Below are 27,387 nucleotides of genomic sequence, written 5' to 3'. Positions count from 1 at the left end.
TTAGCCATGACAGTAGTGAGCAAGGACCAGAATAGCCCCTATTTCCTCTCCTTTTTAGTTGGGAAAATGGGGGAAACTAAGTAATTGCAAAAGAAAAAGGAGCCAGGGAGTGTCTGCCTGATTGGAGGTAGTGATGATGGCTGCCTAAGTTGAAGAAAGGAGGTGAGGATGAGTAGAAAACAGTCTAATGGTGGAAGTTCTTCTGAGTCGTTAGCATAACTAACATGCCTCAAGAGTACAGTAGATTGGAAGGTCAGATCAGTGGACCAGCCTCCACTAAGTGAATGGAGGACATCTAGTGGATGGAGAAAACACATACATGCAAACAAGATCTCCAATTTCCAATATAATGTTGTACTGACAGAAACTTTTTCAATAAGATTAAAAAACAAAATGGTGGCATGGGAAGTTGGCTGTTATATTTCTAAAGGTTACAACCACAGCTGTTATAGACCATTTAGAGGACAAGGAGCATTTCTGATGGCAGAGGAAGGAACAAGGATAAACCACACTTAAAATTTGTACTATTTAAGCAAGGAGTCACGAGCAAAGTGAATTCCCTTCTAATACAAAAAGTTAGAGAACAGCCCCCAAAATGCCAGTGTGACATTCTCAAATAAGGCCCTATATTTTAATGGCATTCCTTTGTCTAATATGGAGAAAGAAAAAAAGTAGAGTTTCATCATTTAGTCAGAAAAAGTGATACAAGATATATGCTTTATTTCCATGGATTTCGGAAATTATATACTTAAAAAAATCTCTACCTTATTCAAATTCACCCCCACTACATAATATTTATTATACCAACCAAACTGACACAACAATTGCTCTTGAAAGATAACAGATTCTAAAACATAATAGAGTGCAACCGACTGGTTAACAACAAAAAGAAAAACCAAAGAACGTGAAACTTTACAACGATTTACAGAGCTCTGTTTAACCTAATAAATGAGAAAAATATGCTTTGGATAAGGCATTGCTTCAGCATTTCTCAGAGAGTAAGGCACACAATCACTAGCATTACAAATCACAAATGTGTAAGAAAATCTAAAGACAGCAAATGCTACATAGGATACTGAAAAAAAAAAAAAAAGCAAGTGCCATTAGGACACTGACTTTTATATCAAAGTAACATTGAACTGTGAAAGTGTAAAATTTTACAGCAACTAAATTTTCCTTCTCTAATAAAGGTTAATCATTTTTAACAGATCAACCTGCAAGAACAAAGGAAAAAGCAAATGTCCTAAAAATCCTTCATTTTGAAAAACATATGCTTTGTTTCTCAGTATCAGGCAGATATTTAAACATTATTTAACTGATGAATTTTAAAACAGTGTGTAAACAACTTGGCTGCAACTAAAACAATTTTAATGGCACATTCGGGATTTTACATTTGAAGTAACTGGTAAGCTCTTTTTTGTGTCAATTCAAATTCCATGGTTATAAGCCAAGTATCAATATTTTGTTAATTTTTAACGAATATTTTGTTAAACTTAGTTATGTTTTTCAGAACAGTTAAAACCTTAACACATGAGATTTTTGGACAAAGAAACTAAAAAAATAATACTTGAGTAGGATGTTACCACAGTCGACATATTACAATAATTACTTCCTAAGGTGATTCCTGAAACAATAATCTAGATCTTCTGTTAGTCACTATCTTTTATGGAGAGTAGAGTGATGTCTCACAAGGGCGCTGAAACAGATTCTGCTGGTAATCACAACTCACTAACATAGCTGGCCAATCAAACTTCAGTCAGGATCAACATACATGAAATAGAGAAACGGGAGTGTTCACTACACATCTTATTCATGATTTCATTTATTTCGGCTGTTTCACTGTTCCGGTATTTCAGGAACACGTGGACACAAATGCTGACTTTTTACAAATTAGTCACCCCACGATTTGATCTGTTTTTCATCCTGAAATGGACTGCCTTGAACCCATACCTCCAGAATACTTAACTGGGTATCAATCTACTAGAGCTAGTAGTAAAGCCAGATAAACAGAAAAAGAAAATCTATCACGGAATAAACGAAACTCTAATATTGTACTAGAGGTTAGAGAAGAGAGAAGTAGAATTACAACAAATATATACTTTTTTCTTAAAAAGTGTACATGCCTCCTGAGCAAGAGGATTCAGGAATTATAATAATTAATATAATATACTGTTAAAAATTCACTTGATAATGTCAGCCACCCTTAATTATCATCATCTGAACCACCTGCTTCCCTAAGACGCACACACAGTTACCTCAAACGTCAATATGGATTCCATGTTTTGACGACATCATTTGTCTGGTCCCTGTGAAATACATAACAAACGAACAGATGTGAGGTAAAGAGGAGGTGATGATGACATAAAGCCAGAATGGCAACGGAGAAGTTTTTCCAAATGGGCATATCCACAGGCCGTGACGAATTCCATCTCGGATATGATGTGAGGTCCAGGATATAAATAACATCCAGGGAAGAAAGCACCATGAGTCTTTGAGCTTGAAAAGGTGCATAGTAAACTTCAGGGTCACAACCACAACCGGTATGACGGTAGAGCAGTGAAGGAAAGGTCTTCGTGGAAGAGTCAAAGCAGCCTGCCGGGGAGAGCAGTAGCTATGGTATCATTTCCTTCTTGGCAAACAAAATTTGGTAAATGCTTCTTAATATTCTAAAACACTTTCTAGGCGTCTATTAGAAATACAATGGGAACATTTTCTAGGCCACATGTATTAAATCTGTTACACAGAAAGCAAAGAAGAGTGAGTGGGATATTCTCTGCATTAACAATGAAACCAAGATCTCAAGGACGTGGTGATTAATTTTTTAAAGTTTCCTATTATTTGCTTAGAAAAGTCACAATACAAATGTAATTTATACTCCAAATGTATGGTTTGTGTGTATTTGGAGTTTATCTGGGGCCTCTAAGCATTGAAAAAAATCTCACAACTGCATAAAATATTCTATTAATAAGGGCATGAAAGGGAAATGTTTTTGTTGTAACCACTTTATATTTGCCTTGAATATTTTCAGAATGCACTTATGACAACATTTAGAAAGATTATATTATTTTAAATAAGTGTTAAAAGTTGAGTTAAACTCCAGTAAAAACTTTAAACCGTTACAAAAAAATGTAATCAGTAACTAAACAAATGAAAATTTCAGGGTTAATCCCTGAAGGGTTCTTGAGTAAGGTTTTGTTCTCACATGCTGTAAAGGTTAAGTTTCAATTAGATACTTTCTAAATAAAAAGGAAGCCGAGGGCAGTGAAGATTGCCTAAATCTGAATCTCCCCGCACATCCTCAAAAACATTACAGACAAGGGCAAATAAAACTATACCAAACCCCGCTCAGCACAGACAGAAGGCAGAGAGCGCCTAAAACTTCAAATACTCTAAACTATTAAAATACACAGCACGTCAGCGCACTTTCTCTCACGCTCCCACCACAAGCCAGGAAAGACGGGGGCACCTAAGACTGATCTAAAATTACCACTAGAAAGAGAAACACTGAAAAGGGTCCTGGTTGATGAGAGCACTGGCTACAAAGCAAGGATTTGAAAGCATGCATGATTCAAGGCTTTAAAAGGTATTGGTTCTGGGGGAGAAGACGGCAAAAAGGAAGGGAGAGGAATCATCTGGATACCGGGTGGTAAAGAGGAAAAGGGGGAGTAAAAAAAAAAAATTAGGTTCCCATTAAAAAAACAGAGGCATAACCTTCCCACCATTAAAATACAAGGCACCCGTCAAAGACACTGTACGTTGGCACCATGTGAAGTCACATGACCCTTAAACCAGTGTCTTTAACTCTCACCTACTGACTGAACATCCATCAAAGAGTTTATGCCACATTCCTATCCCTTCTCCATATTCTTAGCTGTTTTATTTCTACTTCGCCAGAACACATAGCATTTCTGTATTGTTTGGGCTTTTTTTTTTTAAGATTTTATTTATTTATTTGACAGAGAGAGAGAAGGCGAGCACAAGCAGGGGGAGCAGCAGGCAGAGGGAGAAGCAGACTGCCTGCTGAGCAGGGAGTCCAATGTGGGGCTTGATTCCGGGACCCTGGGATCGTGACCTGAGCCGAAGGCAGACGCTTAACCGATTGAGCCACCCAGGCGCCCCACATTTCTGTATTGTTATTCCATCCCTGTCTCCACCTGGGTTTTTCCCTCCACAGCCACACGGAACCACGCTCCTCAACAGCAGGGCGGACAAGGAAGCCTGCGGTAATCCCTCCTTGGAAGACAGCAACAGTCTGAAGTTGATGTGATTAGCAGTTATGCTCTGGATGTCTGAAGGGACATTGAATCTTTACACTTTCATTTGTAAAGTCTATTTATATTAATAGATGCTAAAGAAGAAACAAGAAATTTCTGTTGCTTGGCTGATGTGTAAAATCTCAACCCAGATTTTTCATTCATAGAAAAATAATGAAAGAAGAAAAGGACATGATCATAAAATCAAGGAAGTAAAAATAGATCACTTACAAACAGAAGGAACAAGAGATATTTAAAAATTAGTATCATAAATACTTATTTTCGTTTTGGTATTTGTAACTGATGATCACACACAATCTTACAGTTAATGTGAAAAAATGTTCATATTTCACTTAAAAAAAGGATTGATACCAGCCCTGTGCTACACTTTATGTGCACCATCTCATTTAATCCTTACGACAGTCGCATGGGTTAGGGATTACTTTGCAGAGGGGGACGCTGCGGCTTATAGAGGCCAAGTAGCTTCCCCCGGTTGTGCAGTGAGTAAGTGTAGACTGCGTCTGTCTGACTCGATGGCTCATATTCTCAACACTACTGCTTCTAAGTGAATCAAAGAATAAATACAGTGCATAGCCTAAATGTTTTTAAAAATTACGATAAATTCTAGATGAATGCATTTATGAACCACACTTTTTACGATGCTTGATAGCTTCTCCCAATCTCTACTAACATTTATTGTGAACTATTTGCTGGGATCTGTCCTTTAACGTGCTCATTTAACACCCACGACCGCCCCATGAGGTCAGTAATGACAGAATCCACACTTTACAGACGAGGACATTGAGACTTAAAGAAGAAAGTGCTCTGCTAACACCACATACTAGGATTCAAACTCATGTCTACTGATTCCAATCTCAAACACAATGTTATTCTGCTTCCACTTAGAGCAAAAAAGCTAAAGTTTGTCTTTAATCAGGCATTACTGATTCCTTACTGAAGTTTTTTAATAAGTGAGACAACCTCTGAGAAATACCTGGTATGTGACACATACAAGGAACAGGTCATCATTTCTCATTCGTTCAACAAGTGTTTACTGAACGCCAACTAGATGACCAGGCACTGTTCCAGACCGGTGCTGAACAAAGCACAGCCCTGTTGTGTTTACACATCATAAACACGGAAAAGGGCGGCAAATCTGTTGACATTTAGAAAATACGTGAGCCGTATTTCAAGCTTCGTTCATTTGCAAAGCTAACAGGCCACTGTACAGCTAAACACCGCAGTGAAATCCCTCAAACTTCTCCACCAGGGTCTGTGGCCTAATCAGCCCATTGAAATGCACATCTTTGGCCTCACAAGGGACTGGGGAATGAATCCACCGGAGTCATTCCCCAGGATTAGGAATCATCTTAAAGCTCTTCCCCTGTTAGGGAACACTCGGAAGCTGCATACGAACTGTGAGATATGAAGAATAAGGGGGAAATTCTCAGTGTGGTCCTGAAGAACGAACTGTGGAAAAATACCCAGGAGAGCCCTGAGAATGACCCCCATTACTTTAAACCAGTTGATGAATGCTTCCTTCAAGACTTCGCTAAGTGCCATCCTCGGTAAAGCCAGCACCGAACTCCTCAGGTACTTTTACTGAGTCCTTAGCTCTGTATGCATCCTTGGCACTTGGTGATGCCAATAACTTGATTAGCACCATGTCTGTGTTCACCTTCAGGGAAGTACTAAGCGCTCAAAAAAAAAAAAAAAAAAAAAAAAAAGGATGAATGGGCTTTCTTATTTTAAAATAAGGATAATCTTCTCTAGCTCTCAAGTGATGCTGTGAAGATCACTATAATGGCGCTACAGAAATTAAAAGACCAGAAAAACTAAACTTATACGCTTCTTACCTTTAAAGATAAAGATCCAGCTAGAAAAAAGTGGTCTACATCAATAACAGAGGCTAAAAATCCAGCTAAAACGATTTCTCCAAAGTCAGTTGTCTTCTTGACTCCGATGACAATTGCCCACAACCACATGCCAATCACACAATGGACGGCGTTATCTGACAGGGCGCGAAGCCAGTCGTTTTGCTGAATTATTGAAAACTGAAGAAGTCTGTCGGCTACGAGGCAAAATATCCCCAGACCGAGGCTGGAAATAAGAGACTCGGTGCTACACGACTGGAGTAAAGCGTGGGTCTTCTCAGCCTCAGATGCCATCTCAGACGCCCCGTCAGTGTGCACTAAAAGCCATCAGGAAACAAGCAGCTTCTTCTGGTTCACATCCCCAGTCACCCTAAAATAGAAAGCAGAGGAAAAGAATAATGCCATATAACATTTAAGCAAAACAATATCAGCAATAATTTCACAAATACAAAACCAAGCTGTAAAAACTGGTGGTTTTTTTTTTTACCGTTGTCAGTAATTTCATTTTATTTTTCTCAGCTTCATTGAGATATAATTGATATATAACACTTGCTAAGTTTAAGGTGTATACTGTGATTTCATATACAGACGTATTGTGGACTGATGACCACAGTAAGGTTAGTTAACGTCTCCATCACTTCACAGTTACCTTTTTGTGCATGTGGTGAGAACATTTAAGACTATTCTCCTAGTAACTTTCAAGTATAACAAAATTGTACTGCTTACATGTTTTATACAATATGCTATGCACCCCAAAGAGAACAGGTTAGCTTTCCAGGAACAACAGTTTACGTGTTAGTATGTATCAAGGTGAATTTAAGAAAGCCCACCAACTGCAATCTATTACTTTGAGGTCATCAAACAGATCTATTTCTCAGCAACGTGTGCTACATGGTAGTGGCCATCCATTGTGTCCGTGTACCCAGCAACTATTTTCCAAACTTCTGAAAACAGCATCTCCTTCCTTTAGGAAAACTGCTCATCACAATATCCAAACTCTGAAGCTGACCAATTAGAATTCCTGTCTCTCTTATCAGTAGAAGTAATTAATTCATAATTACTAGTTAGTCATCAATTCCAGTAGTGATTAGGCTAGTGATAAATAATCTGCTAATTCAGGTGACCCAGGCTGACCCAGTCAAACCTCCTTCTAGAATTTTCCTAAATGGAGCTGGTGGGAGAAAGTTCCTTTCCTTCTTATAGAGCTGGGCTTCACTACATGGAGCAGCCAAAGAAAAAAGAACCGTAAGGACGTCAACTTCTCAGGTTCAGTCTTGAAGTTTCTCAAAGCTGCCCTTACAGCTTACCCTTTACTTCTATGAGCTACCCCAGCATCTTCCAATAAATCCCTTTTGTTTTTCTGTTGCCTCTAACCACAGAACTTTAATTGATAAAAAGGCAATCATAATTCTGTGCTGCGTACTTACCTGGCATAGACTACTGAAATCATTTATCCAGTTAAAGTTATCAATATTATGTGATACCTGAAGTTTTTGTTTTGTATTGTTTTTAGTTCTGAGACTAAAAGAAAAACTAAATGATGTATTAAGAATGATTCAACTTCCATTCTGTAATAAAAACTATTCATAGCTCATTACATATATTCCAAAATTTATAGAGAAACACAAAAGACTAGAACAGGAAAACAACTTGGGAAAATGAAGAGCTAAGTTGAAGGACTTACACCATCTGATTTCAAGTCTTACACAGCTGCAGTAATTACGACAGCATGGTGTTGGTATAAAGACAGACAAATAGAGCAATGAAGCAGAATAGAAAGTGGGATCAGAAATAGATCCACACAGAGGTGCCTGGGTGGCTCAGTTGGTTGAACACTTGAGTCTTGATCTCAGCTCAGGTCTTAATCTCAGGGTTGTGAGTTCAAGCCCCATGTTGGGCTTCACACTAGGTGTGGAGCCAACTTAAAAAAAAATAGAAAATAAAACATATATTAAAAAAAGAAATAGATCCACACATACACTGTCAATTGATTTTTGACAAATATGCAAAAGCAAGTAAATGGAGAAAAGACAGTCCTTTCACCAAATGGTGTTGGAACAAGTGGATATCCACATGCAAAAATAATGACGCTCAAACCATACTTTATTCCATATACAAAAATTAAGTCAAAATGGATCACAGACCTAAAAGTAAAACATAAAACTATAAAAATTCTGGAAGAAAACATAGAATATTTTTGTGTCCTTGGGTTATGCAAAGAGTTCTTAAAAGCAACATCAAAAGGTCGATCTGTTTTTTAAAAATTAAAAAACTGAATTTCATCAAAATTAAGAACTTCTGCTCTTTGAAAGACTATGTTAAGAGAATGAAAAGACAAGCCACAAACTGGAAGAAAATATCTGCATATCTCATATTTGAAAAAGGATTTATATCTAGAACAAAGAATTCTGAAAACACAGTAACAGAAAAATAAACTAATACAAAAATGGGCAAAAGATATGAAAAGTTACTTTACAAAGATGATATACAGGTGATCCACAAGCACATGAAATATACTCAACCTCATTAATTATTAGGGAAATGCACATTAAAACCACAATGAGATATAAGACATACTTATTAGAATGGCTAAAATTAAAGACTCATCATCCCAAATGTAGAAAAGATGTGGAGCAACCAGAACTCTCATACACTGCCTGGAGGAAATTTAAAATGATAAACCACTTTTCAGTTTCTCAAAAAGTTAAACATCCTTCTATCATAGATTCAGTCATTCTACTCCTAGGTATTTACCTGCGAGAAATGCAAGCGTACATCCACACACAGACTTGTACACGAACGTTCACGGCAGCTTTATCTACATTAGCTCCAACCTGGAAACAACCCAACTGGATAAACAAAACATGGAATAGAAAAAGACAAAAAAGTAATACGTACAAAAACACTGATGAACTTCAAAATAATACTTAATGAAATAAACCAAACCAAAAAGAAAAGAAAAACAGAGTACACAGTCAAAACTCACGGAACTATACAACACAAAAAATGAACCCTCATGTAAACTATGAACTTCAATCAATATATCAATGTGGGTTTACTAACTGTAATAGGGTATCACACTAATGCAAATGTTAATAATAAGGAGAAATGTGTGCAGAGGGAGAAGTAACATATGGGAACACTTTGTACGATCTGCTTAATTTTTCTGTAAACCTAAAACTGCAATAAAAAATAAAGTCTTAATTTTAAAAAGTAAATAAATGAAGTAAGTATGGGAAATATTATAATTGTTTAAGATAGGTAATGGATATACTATAGTTCGTTATATTATCTTCTACTTTTCTATATATTTGAAATCTTCATTTGGAAATGTTTTTAAAAGAGTACAGAACACGATTCCACTTATATAAAATTCAAGAAAATGCAAACCAATATAAGTGACAGAAAGCACATCGGTGGGGCTGGAAGGATAAAAAAGGAGCATAAAGAAACTTTGGGGGGGGCGCCTGGGTGGTGCAGTCGTTAAGCGGCTGCCTTCAGCTCAGGGCGTGATCCTGGCGTTCTGGGATCGAGCCCCACATCAGGCTCCTCCGCTAGGAGCCTGCTTCTTCCTCTCCCACTCCCCTGCCTGTGTTCCCTCTCTCGCTGGCTGTCTTCTCTCTCAAATAAATAAATAAAATCTTTAAAAAAAAAAAAAGAAACTTTGGGGGAACAGATGTGTTCATTATCTTGATTGTGGTGATAGTTTCATGGTTTATAGTTTCATATATACATCAAAATGTATCAAAATGTACATTTTAAATATTGTACAGTTTATTATGTATCAATTATACTCCAACAAAGATGTTAAAAAGTTAGGAAAATATACTTTATTGTCAATAACAACAGCAGGCTTTCATGTAAAAGGAGCTGAAAACAAGAGCTTATGTAGATGAAAAACCTGATTGCCCAAATAAAAGCTCAACAGGAATAATGCATAGTAAAACGAATGCTTCAAAAAACACAATTAGTGAATAAGAACATTTTTGAAGAATTTTTTCAAAGCTTGATGGGGGGAAAAATGACAAAGAATTAAGCACTGAAAGAAAAAATAAATTCAAAAAATAAAGATAAAATCCCTTAGAGTCTCCAAATCCTGCCCCCCCCCAAAAGGGTATCTGCAAAAGAAGAATGTGACTGATACCAACAATAAATGTCAAAATACTGTGGGGCAACATTAATAAAGCTCTGAGAAAAAAGGATCATGACTGTAGGATTCTACATAAACTAAATTATGGCACCTCTGTGACAATTATGAATTTCAATAATTTTGCCTTAGAAATTATAATAGCTATATATAATATCTGGGGGGAAAGGATGGAGGAACAGGGCTTCTAAATCACTAGGGAGAGAGAAGAGGAATTAAAAAAACTTGATCAGTACAGCAAAACAGAAAAGGAAAAAAATGAAAGAAGATTTTACCATCATCCCAACCCCCCCAAAAGAACAAAAAGGACCAAACATCAAACACAAGTACCACAATAAATGTGAACCTATTAAATTTACCTATAAAGAAACAGATTGGGACAAAAGGAAACATCTAAGTTATTGTTCATAAGAAAATACCTCAAACAAAAAGTCTCAGCCATATACAAAATAAAGTGAAATAAGTCAAGCAGATAAAGACAATTATCGTATGGTTTCACTCATTTATGGAACATAAGAAGTGGGAAGATCGGTAAAAGGAAGGGAAGAATGAAGGGGGAGTAAACAGAGGGGGAAATGAACCATGAGAGACTGTGGACTCTGGGAAACAAACTGAGGGCTTCAGAGGGGAGGGGGTGGGGGAATGGGATAGACTGGTGATGGGTAGTAAGGAGGGCACGTATTGCATGGTGCACTGGGTATTATATGCAAATAATGAATCATGCAACATTACATCAACAACTGGGGATGTACTGTATGGTGACTAATATAACAAAATAAAAATTTAAAAAAAAGAAATGAGAAAATATATATCTAGAATATATAAGCCAAATAAAGCAGCCATAGTAATATTAAAATCAAATACAGAATTCATGACAAAAGACTTAGAGGGACTAAAAGGGATAAAATATTCAAGTCATAATAAAGTTATATAAGATGCTTACAGGGCACTTGGGTGGCTCAGTTGGTTAAGCGTCTGACTCTTGATTTCAGCTCAGGTCATGAACTCAGGGTTGTGGGATCGAGCCCTGAATTGGGCTTCGTGCTCAGAGTGGACTCTGCTTGAAAATCTTTCTCCCTCTGTACCTCCCCCCGCTCATGCTCTCTCTTGAACTCTTGCTCTCTCTCTAAAAATAAATAAATAAATAAAATCTTTAAAAAAAAAAGATGCTTACATGACAAACCACAAAGCAGTAGAATATGTAAATTATATCAAGTAGCCAAAAATAGGTATAGATAATCTAAATAATATAGTTATAAGTTTGATTTCATATTCAGGTCTAAAATTACATATTTTGGGGCGCCTGGGTGGCACAGCGGTTAAGCGTCTGCCTTCGGCTCAGGGCATGATCCCGGCGTTATGGGATCGAGCCCCACATCAGGCTCCTCCGCTGGAAGCCTGCCTCTTCCTCTCCCACTCCCCCTGCTTGTGTTCCCTCTCTCGCTGGCTGTCTCTATCTCTGTCGAATAAATAAATTAAAAAAAAATAAATAAATAAAATAAAATAAAATAAAATTACATATTTTACATGGAAAACACATTCTCTCCAAATGTCCATGAAACATTTACAAAAGTTAACTACCCATTTACTCATCCACAAGAAAAACTTCAATAAAATCTAAAAACTGTAAATGTTCAGGCCAAATTCTCTGACCACAATGCAATGTAACTCACCACTTTTAAACTGGTTAAAAAAAAAATAGAGTGGCCTAGTTAGTTCAAAGAAACTAAGCTTAAATGGTGGTGCAAGTAATACCTTTAGAGCCAAAAGACTTGTTTTCAAGTATTTATGCTCTGTACACATTTCAGGAAGGAAAATAAAAGTTCAGAGCACAAGAACTCAGTCAACTTTGTTCACTACTACACCTTTCATGCACACTAAGTGCTCAGTAAGTGTGGAATTAATTCATGAAAAATCTTCATACACTGGATCTGTTATCCAGTAGGAATTGCATATAAAATACCCTGGGATCTGCATTTTTAGCATGTATGAATACCAAGTGATTCTTATATTCACTAAACATTGAGAAACACTAGTTTACGAGAAACCAAAATGATGAAAACCAAGAAACATAACCTTAAAAGTTAGAAACAGTATAGCTATTAGAATATTGTTCTGGCAGTTCCATTCTATGTAATGAGACAAAGAAGGGATGGAGGGAGGGGGAAAGAAAATATATCATTACCTTTCCAGGAAGAAAAAGATAATTACATTTGTTCGCAAGTGAAATGGCTGTCTATGGTCTTTGAAAACCGTAAGAAGTAAAGTTGCAAATGGTGGCTAATTCAAGATAAATACTAAAATAATCTTTATAATACACAAGCAATCATTATAAGGAAAAAAATGGGAAAAAACATTCACAAGAGCAATAAAAACCCAAATACCAAGGAATAAACTAAACAGGAAATATTTATGAAGAAAACAACAAAGCTGTATTAAAGGCCACAAAAGATCAATCGGTTCTTTAGAACTCTGATGGCTTCATAGTATGTCAGCTCAGCTTAGTTGGAAGCACATTTTCCAGAATTCCCTTCCTTGTAAAGTTCTTGTAATAGTTCTCTCTTGCATGTGGAGCTTGGACATGATCTGTTAGCTCGCCTTGCTGGCATGGGGAAGCGGGCTGGCCCCAGCTCCTCCAGCTTCTCCAGATCCTGTCTGCATGTGCAATCCCGGGGTCAAGAGCGCTAGCCTGTGCTGTAGATCACCCACAGCATCAAAACGGGAGTTGGCGAGAAGCCAACGCAGATTCCATTCCGTTCTTGCTCTCCTCCACACCCACCTTCCCTTCTCCACTGTGTCTACCTAGCTGATTTGTAACCGCTCCAGGCTCAACAACAGACTCAGGCAGGAGTCTGCCCTGACTGCTTTCCCAGCCCCCACAATTACAGAACGTCTAACCCCTGTATAAATCCCAGGCAAAGTAGCTTGCTTCTTTCATGGAACTTAACTAATACAAGAGCCAGGCCATTTTGTTGAGTAAGAAGACAACATTGATAGTGTTATTCTCCTCGAGTGGAATCAATAAATTTCATATCATTCTAATTAAAATCATAAAGGGATTTCCTTTTAGGAACTTCACAAAATGTTTCTAAATTTCATTTAAAAGAGTTAATGCCAATAAACTTGGAAAAGCAGAGTAACATAAGTACTGAAGGGTGAATACAAAGTCCAGAAATCGAGTAAGCATGTGTATGGGGGAGTGGAGAATGCGTATATAATTCTAAATTGGTAGAGGAACAATTATTATTTAACCCTGATTCTGTATCCCTTGGGATTCTTAAGTGCATGGAAAAGAAAACACTCTGGCAGTAAAGGCAAAAGAAACCCCAAATTTATTAAAAGGATATTGGGAAATCACAGTTTTGCCAGGTTTCAAGAATCAGGCCTCAAAGCTATGCCTCAAGCATCTCAGTGAAAATGACACCAGACAACTGGTGTGGTAGAGACCTCCCCACCACTGAGCACAGCTTACCCTGCCTAACCTGTCACCGGATATTACCACCAGCACTGCACAGTGCTGCACTGTCTGCTGCTGCCATCGAAGACTCCTGGCAGTGATTGTTTACTTGATCTCATACAATATTTGGAGTGTCCGATCGGCTGGGCCTCCATCGCATGACTAGCTGCAAGGGAGGCTGGAAAAGACAGTATTTGGCCTTCTCAGCACATATTGTAGAAAGTGGCTCTGTTTCTTCCAGTTGCATTAGAACAGCATACTCACAAATATACTATGATGGATAGGAAGAGCAGTCCACACAAGCGGTCAGTCTGTTAGGTTTCAATTGCTAAGTAGTACCGGAGAGAAGTCAATCACCAGGTGAAACCTGAGATTGGATCATCTGCTTTCAATCGGTGCAGTGCATAGTTTAATACAGTAGAGTCGTTTAATCAAACAACTCCAGGTTTTAAAATGTCACATCCACATGGATCAGAGTTTTGCAATATAATAGAATATTTCCCTGGTTCGATTAAGAAAGGGAATCAGTTTTGTTGACTAGCTGCCTGGAAAATTTCTATTAGATAGCTTTTGTAGTTTGGTTATCAAGTTTGGGATATTTACATGAATTTGTAAACAGACGTCTACATAGTCCAGCTGGCTTGACTTTTACAGAGGAGCTCAAAATTATTTTTAAAATATTGATAGACATGACTACATCAGAATGTAAAACTTATACATGGCAAAGTTAAAGACAAATGGAGGAAATTTAGAACCTTTATGAGGGGAAAGATTAGGAGTTTTACTTTATTAAGCACTCTTAAAATTAAGAGGCAAAATAAATATCCCAATAATAAAGTGGGCAATGTCTATGAAAGGGCAATTTGGAAAAGGAAGAAATACAAATGATCAAAAAAATTATTAGAGGGTTTCAACTTTATTAGCAATCAATTGAATTTAAATTAAAACAATGAGATTTCAATGTAAGATTGACAAAAGATTGCTAATGCTTTCTGTTAGTAATGGTAGGGAAACTATCTCTTGTACTGTGTATTAGCAGGAGTATAAGTTGGTATAATTTTCTAGTGGACAATTTGATAATATGTATCAAAAATCATTTAAAAATGAGCAAGTTTTTTTTTTTTTAAAGATTTTATTTATTTATTTGAGAGAGAGCAAGATCATTGCCTAAGCCAAAGGCAGACACTTAACTAAATGAGCCACCCAGGTGCCCCAAAAAGGAGCAAATATTTTTGACTCAGCATTTTCAATTCTAGGAATTTATCCAAAGAAAATAAGTAGATTCAAATACATATGGATCTTCAGCATGGCATTGTTCATAAGGAAGAATTAGAAACTGTCCAGAATAGGAGACTAGTGAAATAAATGCCACACAATTATGCAGCCATTAAAAAATCACTATTTCCATCTTTTTGACATGGAAAGATGCTCAACGTATTAAAATTTAAAAGGTAGCCTATAAAATATGTAAAATATTAATTTTTGTTAAAAATACGTACATATAATACACATTTAAGAATACAGAAAACTGTACATTTGGCTTGTATCTCATTCACGAGCTTACATATGATCAGTACTTTTTTCCCCTTTCTTTGATTCCCTAAGCATTTCTTTTTTTTTTTTTTTTTGAGAGAGGGAAAAGAGAAAGAGAAAGCACGCGAGTGGGGGCGCTGGGGTGAGGGCAGCAGATGGAGAGGGAGAAAATATTAGGCAGGCTCCATGCCCAGTGTGGAGACTGATGCGGGGGTCCGTGCAGGGCTGGATCTCATGACCCTGAGATCATGACCTGAGCCAAAAATCAAGAGTTGGATGCTTAACCAACTGAGCCACCCAGGCGTCCCATAATTCCCAAAACATTTTCAAAGTCTTACTATTATACCCACAAAACAAATAAAGCTACTCTGAAGTTAGTCAGAAGTCATTAAACAACTCAGACCATGATGCTAGAGTCAGTCTCTTAAAAGTATAATTTTTGAAAAGTAGAAACATACTTATAACATTATATGTATTAATAAAAATATTAGAATAGATAACATCGATAAACATTAATAAAATTTTATACAATTCTTGTAAGTCAAATTCATAATATAAAAATAATTTGTTCCTATTTATGTATTAGTTGACACATGCGAAGCCTGTACAAAAGATTTCTACATCTCCAGGTGAAATAAGCTGATTCCATTAATTCTTTCATCTTGTGAAGAAGACTTGCTTTGCACAGAACAACTATTTTGTTAATGATAATGGAGTCTACAACAATCCTCAAATTCTTGGTCATTTGCAATAATGAAAATTGTTCTGAAAGGAACTGAGGTTGGGTTAAAGTCTACAGATTCTTCCAGGATCAGGAAATGAGTGATTTCAATGTACTTTCAAGCAAGACCAAAATGTAAAAAATGCAAAAGATACCTCCAAGTCATGAAACCTTTCTATAAACCTCAGGATTTACAGTCCCATACATTATGAATCATTTGTTTCTACTTTGCAAAATAAACTCTTGACACTTGCATGGATAAAGAAGTCAACATGTTTAAAGGTTCAGTGCAAATAATTTTAAAGTTTATAAAATATCCTTTTGAACCAAAGATAGATGCCAGTATCCACTTAGCTGGATGGGAACTGGGACACACAAATGCCAATTAATGACCACGCCAGAGAGTGCTACACTAGCAGCAACATTCCCTCCTTCAGGAAGCTGTGGCCTGCAAATTAGCCCAAAGAAGAAAGAAGGCCACTCAGGTGGATGCGTGTAAGAATGTAGGCTGGACACACATAGAAGCTCAACAGAAAAGCTCTACTGCCACTCAGGCTATGCTCATATCTGCATTTACTACAAATTTATTTTCAAATCTTATCCCAGAAAGGGGACAAATAGAGGTCATTATCCACTTAATTGCAGATTGCATGATGCCACTATAAAGCCACTGCATTACACTCATCTTCTTTTACCCTTGAAACAATTTTTATCACCCCAAAGTATATTTAAATGTTACTAACCTTGTGTTTTACGTAAGTTCAAATTTTAAAAAGACGGGTTAGCTAATGACGTGTTATGAGCAAAGTGAAACATCAAAAGATCACTTCAAGTATTTAAATGATGATCCAAATTTAGTGACCTGAAAAAGAAAACCTTATTGTTTATAATAATATAACTATATCATGGTTTGTGAATAGGAACACGTACACATAATGGGGCAGCATGAAATGCATTTTATAAATGGAAAGTATAAAACAGCTTGCTTGATGAGAGAGGAACAAAAAGCTGAGTGAACATGGAAGTAGATTCTTCTGCCCCAGTCAAGTTTTTAGATGCCTGCAGCCCTGCACACATCTGGACTACAACTGCTTGGGCTCCTGAGCCAGAATCACCCAGCTAAGCTTCTTACAAAATCCTAGCCCACAGACACAGATAATACTCGTTCAATGTTTTAACCCTCTAAGTTTTGGGGTAATTTGTTATATAGAAATAGGTATCTAACACAATTTTCTTTCCATTTTCATAAAGGTATAGTTATGGTCCCAGAAACACAATTCTGACATCTATTTCACTCTATTAGTGCATATATTTAACATCCTTGTCTTAGATTCTGAGTATGAGGATAAGAAAAAAACATTTTTTTGGGGGGAGAAAGAACATTAATAAGTGTACTGCCTTTTATTTATTGTCTCTAAGACACCCAAGTATACCCATTTTTCTTCATACCTTTTTCTTCCTTTTTCCACTTCCTACCCTTCCCCTACAAACAGAATGGACCCTGGAACCTCAAAAACTGTAAAAATAAATTTATGTTTATTTTACATACTTTTGTTGGGCAGTTCCCTTAAGAGTAGTAATTATAATTTTCTTTTAAGCCTCTCATGCATAAAATCTAATCTGCTGAAGGTATTTAATAAATATTTTATTATACTAATCCAATGGGTAAGCAGGTAAGCAACCCTCAGCCTATGAACTAAAAATATTTTGGGGATGGCTTATCTTATAATAGCCTAACATGTCCTTATGACTTGCAGCCACTTTCTACAATGGTCAAATTGCCACACCTCATTCCATTACAGTAAAATGTCATCAACTATGGGGCCTTTAAGTATACATAGTAGTAATCTTACCTCCACAAACATAATTAGCCAGTTACTTTAATTATACACTATTGTACAGTTTGTTAATAATCTTAAGACAAATATTTCTGCCAAAACAAAGAACAAATTCCCAAAGTATCATCTGCTTTACTCTCCCATCACACAAATATTTACAAAAATTGGAGGTAAAAGCAGTCTAAAATCTGATAACTACCTTTAGTATTGCTTTACAAATAAGTCTTTTTCAATGTCAGTGCTGTGAAAGTTAATGTATTTAATTTTTTGTAATTTTAATTTTTTAAAGTAATCTGTACACCGAATGTGGGGCTCGAACTCACAACCCGGAGCTCAAGAGTCAAACACTCCACGACTGAGCCAGCCAGGCGCCTCTAATATACTTAATTGTTAATGCCATAATACCTAAAGCAGATGCCAAATATAATACAGCTTATTTGCAAAGGAAAGAAACACAAATCCTACTCAGTTCCACAGAGCCGGAATATAAAATGTTTAGTTCCTATTAGGAACTAAAATGTTTATTCCCATTAGGAATAAAACATACAATTCTGAACTATTAGGAACTAAAATGTTTATTCCCATTAGGAATAAAACATACAATTCTGAATTAAAACATATATCAAGTCTCTGCAAATTCCCCAAATCATTCTTTCCCAAGGCTGGTGTGATGCAGTAATTTAAAAATGCCGATGAAGAAAATAGGGCAGGAAGCCCTGGCGTCAAAGGAACGCAGCAATTCCTAGGCAGGGAAGGGACCCTTTCACATTTAGTGTATCCACGCCTCCTGGGACCCGGGGCACGTAGGACTCTCGAGCCCTGTTAAAGACGGCAATGGGCAACTCCGGCCAGACCCCCGTCACCCCGCCCTGGGCCAGGGAAACGCCAGGGACGCAGAGCCTAGGCGAGGACGGGTGCCTGTGGAATCTCGAAGGCTCCACGAAGCCGGAGGAACACTCCGGGGCTTCGCGCACATCCCGGGATCGCCAGACAGTGCCGGCGGTCAAGCACACCCCGCTGGCTCTCGGCTCCCGCGCACTAGCCGCCCCTGCACGCCCACCCCATCTGGAACCCGGAGCTTCGGCTTCCCACCTCAGGTCGCAGTTTCGGGGCATCCACTCCGCCCCCCTCCCGCCCGGGCCCTTGCGGAGCTCAGCCGCGCCCACCTTCGACTTTCCAGCCAGAAGCCTGCAGCGCGAACGGCGGCCCCGCCCCTCTACCCCCCTCGGCCGGCACCATAGAGACGCCGGACGCCGGCCAGAGCGACTCCAGCCCCAAACGGCGGAGAGGACGCCGGGATACTGGCCCCATTCCTAACGGACGAGAACCGGTAGCTCGCTGTTCTTTGGTGGAGGGGGTGGGTAGCACGAGTTCTTCCCGCTGTCCCCCGTAAGGAGACCTTTGGGACAGCGGGGTGAGAAGTGTAAAGTACCTTGTTGGTTTCCTGTCAAACCTGAGCATTCGTTCTTGGCTTTGCCGGCGCCGTGCCCCAGACTTAGCAGCCGACAGACGCACAACGCACCCTTACTTGCGGCTGGGAAGCTGGGGACGGAGAAGTGACCTCACCTAATGTCGGATGCACGGGCCCTATATCCAGACACTTGAGCTAGGAGCCACGGGCCATCTTGGGTCTCGAAGGGGTAGAGAAATTTCCGGCTTCCTTTACGGGATCTTTCAGGTTGGGCGCCGGAGTTTTTCACTAGATGGAGGGACCGCGCGATCGTGCAGATCTGCGGCTCCTTCATAGCGCTCCAACGCCCCCTTGGGGATTTCTTGATAATTATTCTTTGCCACTTTGTGGGCGGACGTGGGCGCTACACTTTATTGTGGCAGCAATGACAGGGCTGGACCGTATAATCATGACTACTAAACGCACAGGAGTTGGGAAAAAAAAAACTGCATAAAAGGGAGCTTGACCCTAATTAACCGGACTCAAGATGCAGCTTTTTTTTTTAAAGATTTTATTTATTTGACAGAGATAGAGACAGCCAGCGAGAGAGGGAACACAAGCAGGGGGAGTGGGAGAGGGAGAAGCAGGCTCATAGCAGAGGAGCCTGATGGGGGCTTGATCTCATAACGCCGGGATCACGCCCTGAGCCGAAGGCAGACGCTTAACCGCTGTGCACCCAGGCGCCCCCAAGATGCAGCTTTTTAATAGGACCGTGGCCAGGTCCCAGTCTGCCTTCCTGCCTGAGTTAGCACTAAGGAGGTGATCTAGCTTGGCCTTGGCTCTAGGATAGTCTCAAAAGGTTCATTGCTTTCTTCTTCCTACCTACAGTTTCTCAAAACAAGGATGAGATGGAAAGTAAGGGCACTAGTGGGATTATATTAGTTTTACAGTTGAAAGACAATTCTGTAGTAAAAAGTGAGATCTTCCATCTCAAGAAACTCCTAGGCGCCTCTCTCACAGAAACCTAAAGTGTGGCTCAGTTTCTCAGTGATAGAACTTTTCATTGCTTGTCACTCTTGGTTCTTAGAAGCCAGTGGAAAAGACTCAACTGAGGGGGAAAATGATACACATTTTAACCCACATAGTTTAAAAACTAATTAAAAAGAATACATTAACCACAATATGGGGTCTGTTAGTCATGTTAAGGACAGTTTGTCTGAATGCAGTAACAATTTCGCATTGCCCTTATGGCAGCATTGTACATGTCTCATACTCCAGGCTTTCTAAAGCTGTTGAAGAACAACATGGATGGCTTCCTGCAACCAAAACAATGAAATTGTTACAATTCTTTGTAGTCACCCTATAGCCCAAAGGCACTGATTGATTTATACAACACACTGAATGCTCCATGTGCGAAGCACTGTGCTTGGTAACAGGCTATAGAAAGACTTTATGGAAGAAAGAAAAGTTAGATGGCTGTAGTATGTGCTGTAGAGGAAATAAATAGGGTGATGTAATAGAGACTAAGTGGGGGAGGCCCTTCAGATGAAGTGATAATTTGTGCTGAAACCTAAAAGTAGTAAGGAGCCCAGAGTGAGAAGAGCTAACAAGAGAACATTGTGCCCATTCAAATCATTGACATTATCACTCCTAATCTATACTCTGCTTGCTTTGTTCTTTTTCTCCTTGTTTCCTCTGTTGTTTCTTCTCTTTTATGTCAAGAAGCTGGTCTTTTCTAGAAATTCAGAAGTTAATTAGAACATTTCTACTATATTGGTCTAATCTTGAAGTCTCTTAAGATGTGTGGTTTTGTGCTTTCCCAATAAACAGCACTAGGTTGCAATAAACAGCACTTTTGATGAGCTATGTTAGTTTCACACATTTGTGTAGTATACATTTTTTCCAGATATTCAAAAGGAATGAAAATATCTAATGAGACAATTCAGATAAGATTTGATCTTTGTTGAAGTGCTTGATACAATATTGTATATATATATATATAAAGATCTAATTCTCTTTTGGTAGTTCTGTTGAAAAATACTTGGCGAGACCAAATAGCAAATGACCAAATGCACACAATTCTGCACATTTAAAAAAGAAAAAAACCCTTGAGGATTAATAGTGAATGTTCCACAAGATAAAACAGCCACTATAATTTTATAAAATTTTCTCATAAATCTGAAATAAGAAATTGCTCAAAATTCTAAAACAGTTCTTTATTAATAAAGTACATTATAAAGATATATTTAAAATTTACAAGTTAGGTAACCTCCAAAGTTAAATGTCATTTTTCATATCATTGCACAGAAGTAATATATATAATTTCTTGGCTTACTAGTAATTTTATAGTAGTCACTTGAAACATCTTTAAGGTTTATAATAATTCCATTTTTTACTTTTTAGAACTTGATAGAAGACAGTCAATATCCTGAAGGATTTCAGAGGTTTTTTTCAATGCCACTGATACTGTCTTTTCATTAACTTCTTCCAGCAAGGTTTCTGGAGATTTTGGTTCATAATGATCAGATGACTGTTCGTTTTTTTTGTTAGAAATATGGTTTAGGATGCCACTATTCTCCAATAAAACTAAGTTGCTTAGTTAAGGAGTTTTTCCCCCACATTTTTCATTATATAAGTACATTTAATTTCAGAAAGCCTGGTCTTCCTATTAAAATATTATTACTCTGTTAGGAAGATCTCTTGGATTTGTAATAGATTTGGTACTTCAGAACTTATAGGTGAAGAAACTGGTTAAGATATAAGAGAGGAAGAAAGGAAAGAGAGTATCTATGTGTATTTGGATAGAAGTTTGGGGGCGCCTGGGTGGCACAGCGGTTAAGCGTCTGCCTTCGGCTCAGGGCGTGATCCTGGCGTTATGGGATCGAGCCCCACATCAGGCTCCTCTGCTATGAGCCTGCTTCTTCCTCTCCCACTCCCCCTCCTTGTGTTCCCTCTCTCGCTGGCTGTCTCTGTCTCTGTCGAATAAATAAAATCTTTAAAAAAAAAAAAAAGTTTGGTGATAGGCAGGAGATAAAAGAATCAAAATCTCAATATTTCTTTAAGTGAAGAGTGATATGGGAATAAGAGAACAAAAGTAGGAGTGATAGGAATATAAATAATCTGTGCAGTATATTTTTAATTTTTTTAAAGAGAGGGATGTGGGGGAGGGTAGAGGGAGAGAATCTTAAACAGGCTCTACGCACAGCACAGAGCCTGATGCAGGGCTTGATCTCACAACCCTGAGATCATGACCTGAGCCAAAATCAAGAGTTGGACGCTTAACTGACTGAGCCACCCACCCTGGCACCCCTGGGGGCATGGAGCCTGCTTAAGATTCTCTCTCTCCCTCTGCCCCTCACCCACATAAATAAGTAAATAAACAAACAAACAAAACAGAGTGGAAAGAAACCTGTCCTCTGATCCAGAGCTACTTTATTATTTGAATAGGATTACAGAAAAATCACAAAATAAAAGAAATTTAGATGAATAGGGTAGGAATGTACAGAACAAAACGTTTCATAAGAAAAATAAGTGAAATTATATTCCAACAAATTGGACAACCTAGAAAAAACAGATCAATTCCTAGAAACATACAACCTACCAAGACTGAATCTTAAAATAGAAAATCTAAATAGACCAATCATTAATAAGGAAATTGAATCAGTAATCCAAAACCTCCCAACAAACAAGAGCCCAGTACCAGTTGGTTTCACTGGTAAATTCCAAAAAACATTTAATAAGAATTAATGCCAATCCTTTTCAAAGTCTTCCAAAAATAGAAGAGGGGATATGTTATAACTCATAAGTCCAGCATTACCCTGACAACCAAAACCAGATAAAAACACTACAAGAAAAAATTACAGGGGTGCCTGGCTGGTTCAGTCGGAAGAGTGTTTGACTCTTGATTTCAGGGTCATGGATTCAAGCTCCACGTTGGGTGTAGAGATTGTATATATAAATGATCATACACCATGATCAAGTGAGATTTATTCCAGGAATTCAAGGATGGTTCAGCTTATGAAAATCAATGTGATACACCACATTAACAAAGTGGATAAAAATTATCTGATCTCAATAGATGCAGAAAAATTCTCAACAAACCGGGTATAGAGGGAATTTACCTCATGATAATAAAGGCCATGAATGACTAGCACAGCTAGCATCATACTCTGGTGAAAAACTGAAAGCTTTTCCTCTAAGATCAGGAATAAGACAAGGACGCCCACTCTCACCGTTGTTATTCAACATAATGTCCTAGCCAGAGCAATTATGCAAAAAAAAAGAAAGAAAAGGCATTCAAATTGGAAAAGTAAAACTGTTTCTATTTGTAGATGCTATGATATTATATACAGAAGATCCTAAAGACCCCACCAAAAAACTGTTAAATTCAGAACTAATAAATTCAGGGGCACCTGGGTGGCTCAGTCAGTTAAGCATCTGCCTTTGGCTCAGGTCATGATCTCAGGGTCCTGGGATCAAGTTCCACATCGGGCTTCCTGCTCGATGGGCAGCCTGCTTCTCTCTCTCCACTGCTTGTGCTCTCTCATGCTCTCTCTCAAATAAATAAAATCTTTTAAAAAGTAAAAATTAAAATTCTCTCTCTCCCTCTGCCCCCCCCCCTTTTCTCTCTCTCTGTCTGGAAAAAAAATAAATTCAGTAAAGTTTCAGGATATAAAATCAATATACAAAAATCAATTATTTTCTATATACTAATAACTATCAGAAATTAAGAAAATAACCCCATTTATAATTATATCAAAAAGAATAAAATACCTAGGAATACATTTAAGCTAGGAGGTGAAAGATCTATATACTGAAAGTTTCCATTTATGGAACTTCCATTTATGATGGAACCTGAAGAAGACACAAATAAATGGAAAGATACTTTGTACTCATGAACTGGAAGAATTAATGTAAAAATGTCCATGCCACCCAAAGCAATCTACAAATTCAATGCAATCTCTATCAAATTCCAACAGCATTTTACCAAGAAATAGAATAAACAATCCTAAAATTTCTGTGGAACCACAAAAGAACCCAAAAAGCCAGAACAATCTGAAGAAAAACAAAGCTGGAGGCATAATGTTTCCTGATTTCAAACTATATCACAAAGTTATAGTAATCAAAAAAGTATGACAGGGGCATAAAAACAGACACATAGATCAGTGGAACAGAATAGAGAGCCTAGAAACAAACCCATGCAGGGCACACGGGTGGCTCAGTCAGTTGAGCATCTGACTTGATTTTGGCCTAGAATGGAAAGGGAGTAATTATGCAGGACAATAAATTCAGTTTAAAGGATACAGTTAAACTTCTTTATCTTTTCAAGTTCAGAAGCCACAGACCTGTGCAAAAAGAAAAAGAAAAAGTAAGTTCATGATAGTTGTCTGATTCTTTTATACCCACAATATTTCAAATCAGCATACTCGATTTACTCAGCCGTCAGAAAGAGCAATTACCCACCATTTGCAGCCACACGGACAGCACTGGAGGAGATTATGCTAAGTGAAATAAGTCAAGCAGAGAAAGACACTCATATGGTTTCACTCATTTATGGAACATAAGGAATAGCAGGGAGATTGGCAGGAGAAGGAAGGGAAGAATGAATGGGGGGTAATTAGAAGGGGGAACGAACCACGAGAGACTATGGACTCTGGGAAACAAACTGAGGGCTTCCGAGGGGACGGGGATGGGGGATTGGGCTAGGCCAGTGATGGGTATTAAGGAGGGCACATATTGCATGGCGCACTGGGTGTTATATGCAAGTAATGAATCATGGAACATTACACCAAAAACTAATGATGTACTGTATGGTGACTAACATAACATAATAAAAAATTTTTAAAAAATAAATGAAAAAAATAAAGTTCAGAATTTTAGATAGAAGAGCACAGAAGTTAAGAATTCTCTTTGATAGGGGCGCCTGGGTGGCTCAGTTGTTAAGTGTCTGCCTTCAGCTCAGGGCGTGATCCCCGGCGTTCTGGGATTGAGCCCCGCATCAGGCTCCTCCCCTGGGAGCCTGCTTCTTCCTCTCCCACTCCCCCTGCTTGTGTTCCCTCTCTCGCTGCCTGTCTCTCTCTCTGTCAAATAAATAAAATCTTAAAAAAAAAGAAAAGAATTCTCTTTATAGGGGTGCCTCCTGGCTGGCTCAGTCAGTGGAGGGTGTGACTCTTAATCTCAGGGTTGTAAGTTCAAGCCCCATGTCGGGTGTAATTACTTAAAAATAAAATCTTTAAAAAAAAAAAGAATTCTCTTTATATTGGCTTTATTTAGCAACACATCATCTTGACTCAACCGATACTTACTTGAATGCTTTTAATGAATAAGGAAAATGAATTAAAGTCCCCACCTCAAGGACTTTTGAATCAGTATTGATGTTTGAAGGTAATAGGCATTCTTGCTACAACTCTTTTTTTTTATAACCATTTTTTCTATTTATTTGAAGCACAGTAAAAAAAAAAATGGTACACTTTGGAAATTTAACAAGGTACACTGCCATAACTTGAGGGACATTATACAGTTAATAAAAAAAGGAAATGAAAAGGGAAAAAATTGCCCTGTTTGAAACCTTGTATTACCTAATTTTACCTGCCCAAACAGACCATTTGCAAATATTAAGTCAATAAGCTGCTAACATTCACGAAAAGTTAGCTTTCTCACTAAAATGCAAGAATTTAAAAGACTGGTATCTAACCAAGAAAAGACAAAAACAAACCGGAATGAAAAATCTAGATATCACATCTAAAATCATGGCTTTTTGTTTAAGCCTTCATGCTCTTTTCTCCCTCTACCATATCCTGCCGGAGTGCCAGGCCCCATTCCTCTAGGACCCTGTGCACCCACAGGTCCAACCTGCTACAACTTTTTAATACTAAGCTGGCATTCCCTCTGCTTTCCTCCTCAAACTTTAAAAACCTACTAAAATTGGGGGCGCCTGGGTTGTCCAGTTGGTTAAGCAGCTGACTCTTGATTTTGGCTCAGGTCATGGTCTCTGGGTCCTGAGATCAAGCCCCCCACCAGGCTTCATGCTCAGTAGGGAGTCTGCTTGTCCCTCTCCATCCTCCTCTGGCCCTCCCCCCACTCCTGCATGCACGTGCATGCACACACTCTCTCCTTCTCCCTCTCTCAAATAAATAAATGAATAAAATCTTTAAAAAAAAACCTGGTAAAATCCTATCACTTCTATGAAAGGAGTCCTCTCTCCTTCCTTGGTTCCTATAGCCTTATGTTAACTAATCATATACTTATCTGCAATACCTTCTCTTGAAGTCTTTAATTTTCTGATCTTCATACCTAGATTGTCTTTTTCAGGAGAAAGGATGTTTTTCTTTTTTTCCTGAACTTTGCACATATAATAAGACTTCATTTATATGGAACTCTTAGGAAACAGTTTTGGAGAGCCAAGATTTTACACAGTTGAATTAGGTGTCAAAACATAATAAATTCGTTTGTCCTTCCTCCCTTTCTTCCCTTTTCTTTCCTTCCTTCCTTTCCTTCTTTCGTTCTTTCCTCTGTTCCTCCCCTCCCTTCCATCCCCTCCCCTCCTTTCGATCCCATGCCCACCCGCCCTCCCGCCTTCCTTCCTTCCTTCCTTCCTTCCTTCCTTCCTTCCTTCCTTCCTTCCTTCCTTCCTTCCTTCCTTCCTTCCTTCCTAGAAGGAGAGGGTGGGGGGCAGAGGGAGAGAAAGAATCTTAGCCGGCTCCATGCCTAACAACAGAGTCCTACACGGGGCTCAATCTTACAACCCTGAGATCATGACCTGAGCCAAAATCAAGAGTTGGACGCTTAACAGACTGAGCCACCCAAGCGCCCCAAAACATAATAAGTATTTTCTATTAAATTTCTTCTGGAATAGACTACCTAATGTTTTCTTAAACACAGTATACTAAACATTCTCTTCTCCTTGGCTGGAAGGGTTAACACGATGAACATTAACTCTTACCATGTTCCACAGAAACAGATATTGGGGCAGAGAGCTAAATGTGTACAACTCCAGCAGAATCTCTTACATGTGTGTTCTTTTTCCTCGTTAAGCTAAAATGAAATAAGAGCAGTGGACCCAACTAGAAAATAGTGTAACTCAACTAGCTCTCTGCAAAGTTAACGAGGACTTTAATATCTAAAAGATCTCTCTATTCAAGTCACTAGAATACTCTTCACAGTTCACAAAGGGG

At 38.3% G+C, this 27,387-nt stretch overlaps 2 protein-coding genes across 9 annotated transcripts in view; both read right to left on the bottom strand.

The window, feature by feature from the left end:
* Positions 1 to 699: 699 nt before the first annotated feature.
* Positions 700 to 19,759, bottom strand: TMEM267 (transmembrane protein 267). Of its 7 annotated transcripts, none has more exons than XM_045787386.2 (6): positions 18,990 to 19,043; positions 16,729 to 16,847; positions 11,218 to 11,400; positions 8,882 to 8,976; positions 6,110 to 6,497; positions 700 to 2,592 (listed from the first exon to the last, which is right to left on the bottom strand). In XM_045787386.2, exons 5-6 carry the CDS (start codon positions 6,419 to 6,421, stop codon positions 2,257 to 2,259), a joined length of 648 nt encoding a protein of 215 aa, XP_045643342.2. In that variant the 5' UTR covers positions 6,422 to 6,497; positions 8,882 to 8,976; positions 11,218 to 11,400; positions 16,729 to 16,847; positions 18,990 to 19,043; the 3' UTR covers positions 700 to 2,256. The 7 variants fall into 7 exon arrangements, with proteins under 7 accessions (XP_045643342.2, XP_087724030.1, XP_045643343.2 ...); XM_087867904.1 differs by lacking the exon at positions 11,218 to 11,400 and adding an exon at positions 7,812 to 8,048; XM_045787387.2 differs by having other exon boundaries at positions 18,916 to 18,996.
* A 1,696-nt stretch (positions 19,760 to 21,455) lies between these two features.
* C15H5orf34 (chromosome 15 C5orf34 homolog) overlaps positions 21,456 to 27,387 on the bottom strand; it is a 34,384-nt gene continuing 28,452 nt past the window's right edge. For both annotated transcript variants that reach the window (XM_045787376.2, XM_045787377.2), the window contains exons 12-13: positions 24,518 to 24,558; positions 21,456 to 21,799 (exon numbers count right to left, since the gene is read on the bottom strand). In XM_045787376.2, coding sequence (XP_045643332.2) covers positions 21,606 to 21,799; positions 24,518 to 24,558 — 235 coding nt within the window. In that variant the 3' untranslated portion in view covers positions 21,456 to 21,605. The remainder of the gene's footprint in view (positions 21,800 to 24,517; positions 24,559 to 27,387) is intronic.

Source organism: Ursus americanus, chromosome 15, assembly GCF_024610735.1.
Source record: "Ursus americanus isolate L20-20 chromosome 15, mUrsAme1.1.p, whole genome shotgun sequence".
Classification (NCBI taxonomy): domain Eukaryota; kingdom Metazoa; phylum Chordata; class Mammalia; order Carnivora; family Ursidae; genus Ursus; species Ursus americanus.
The sequence above is the reverse complement of the archived record's forward strand: the minus strand, read 5'-3'. Positions and strand labels throughout refer to the sequence as shown.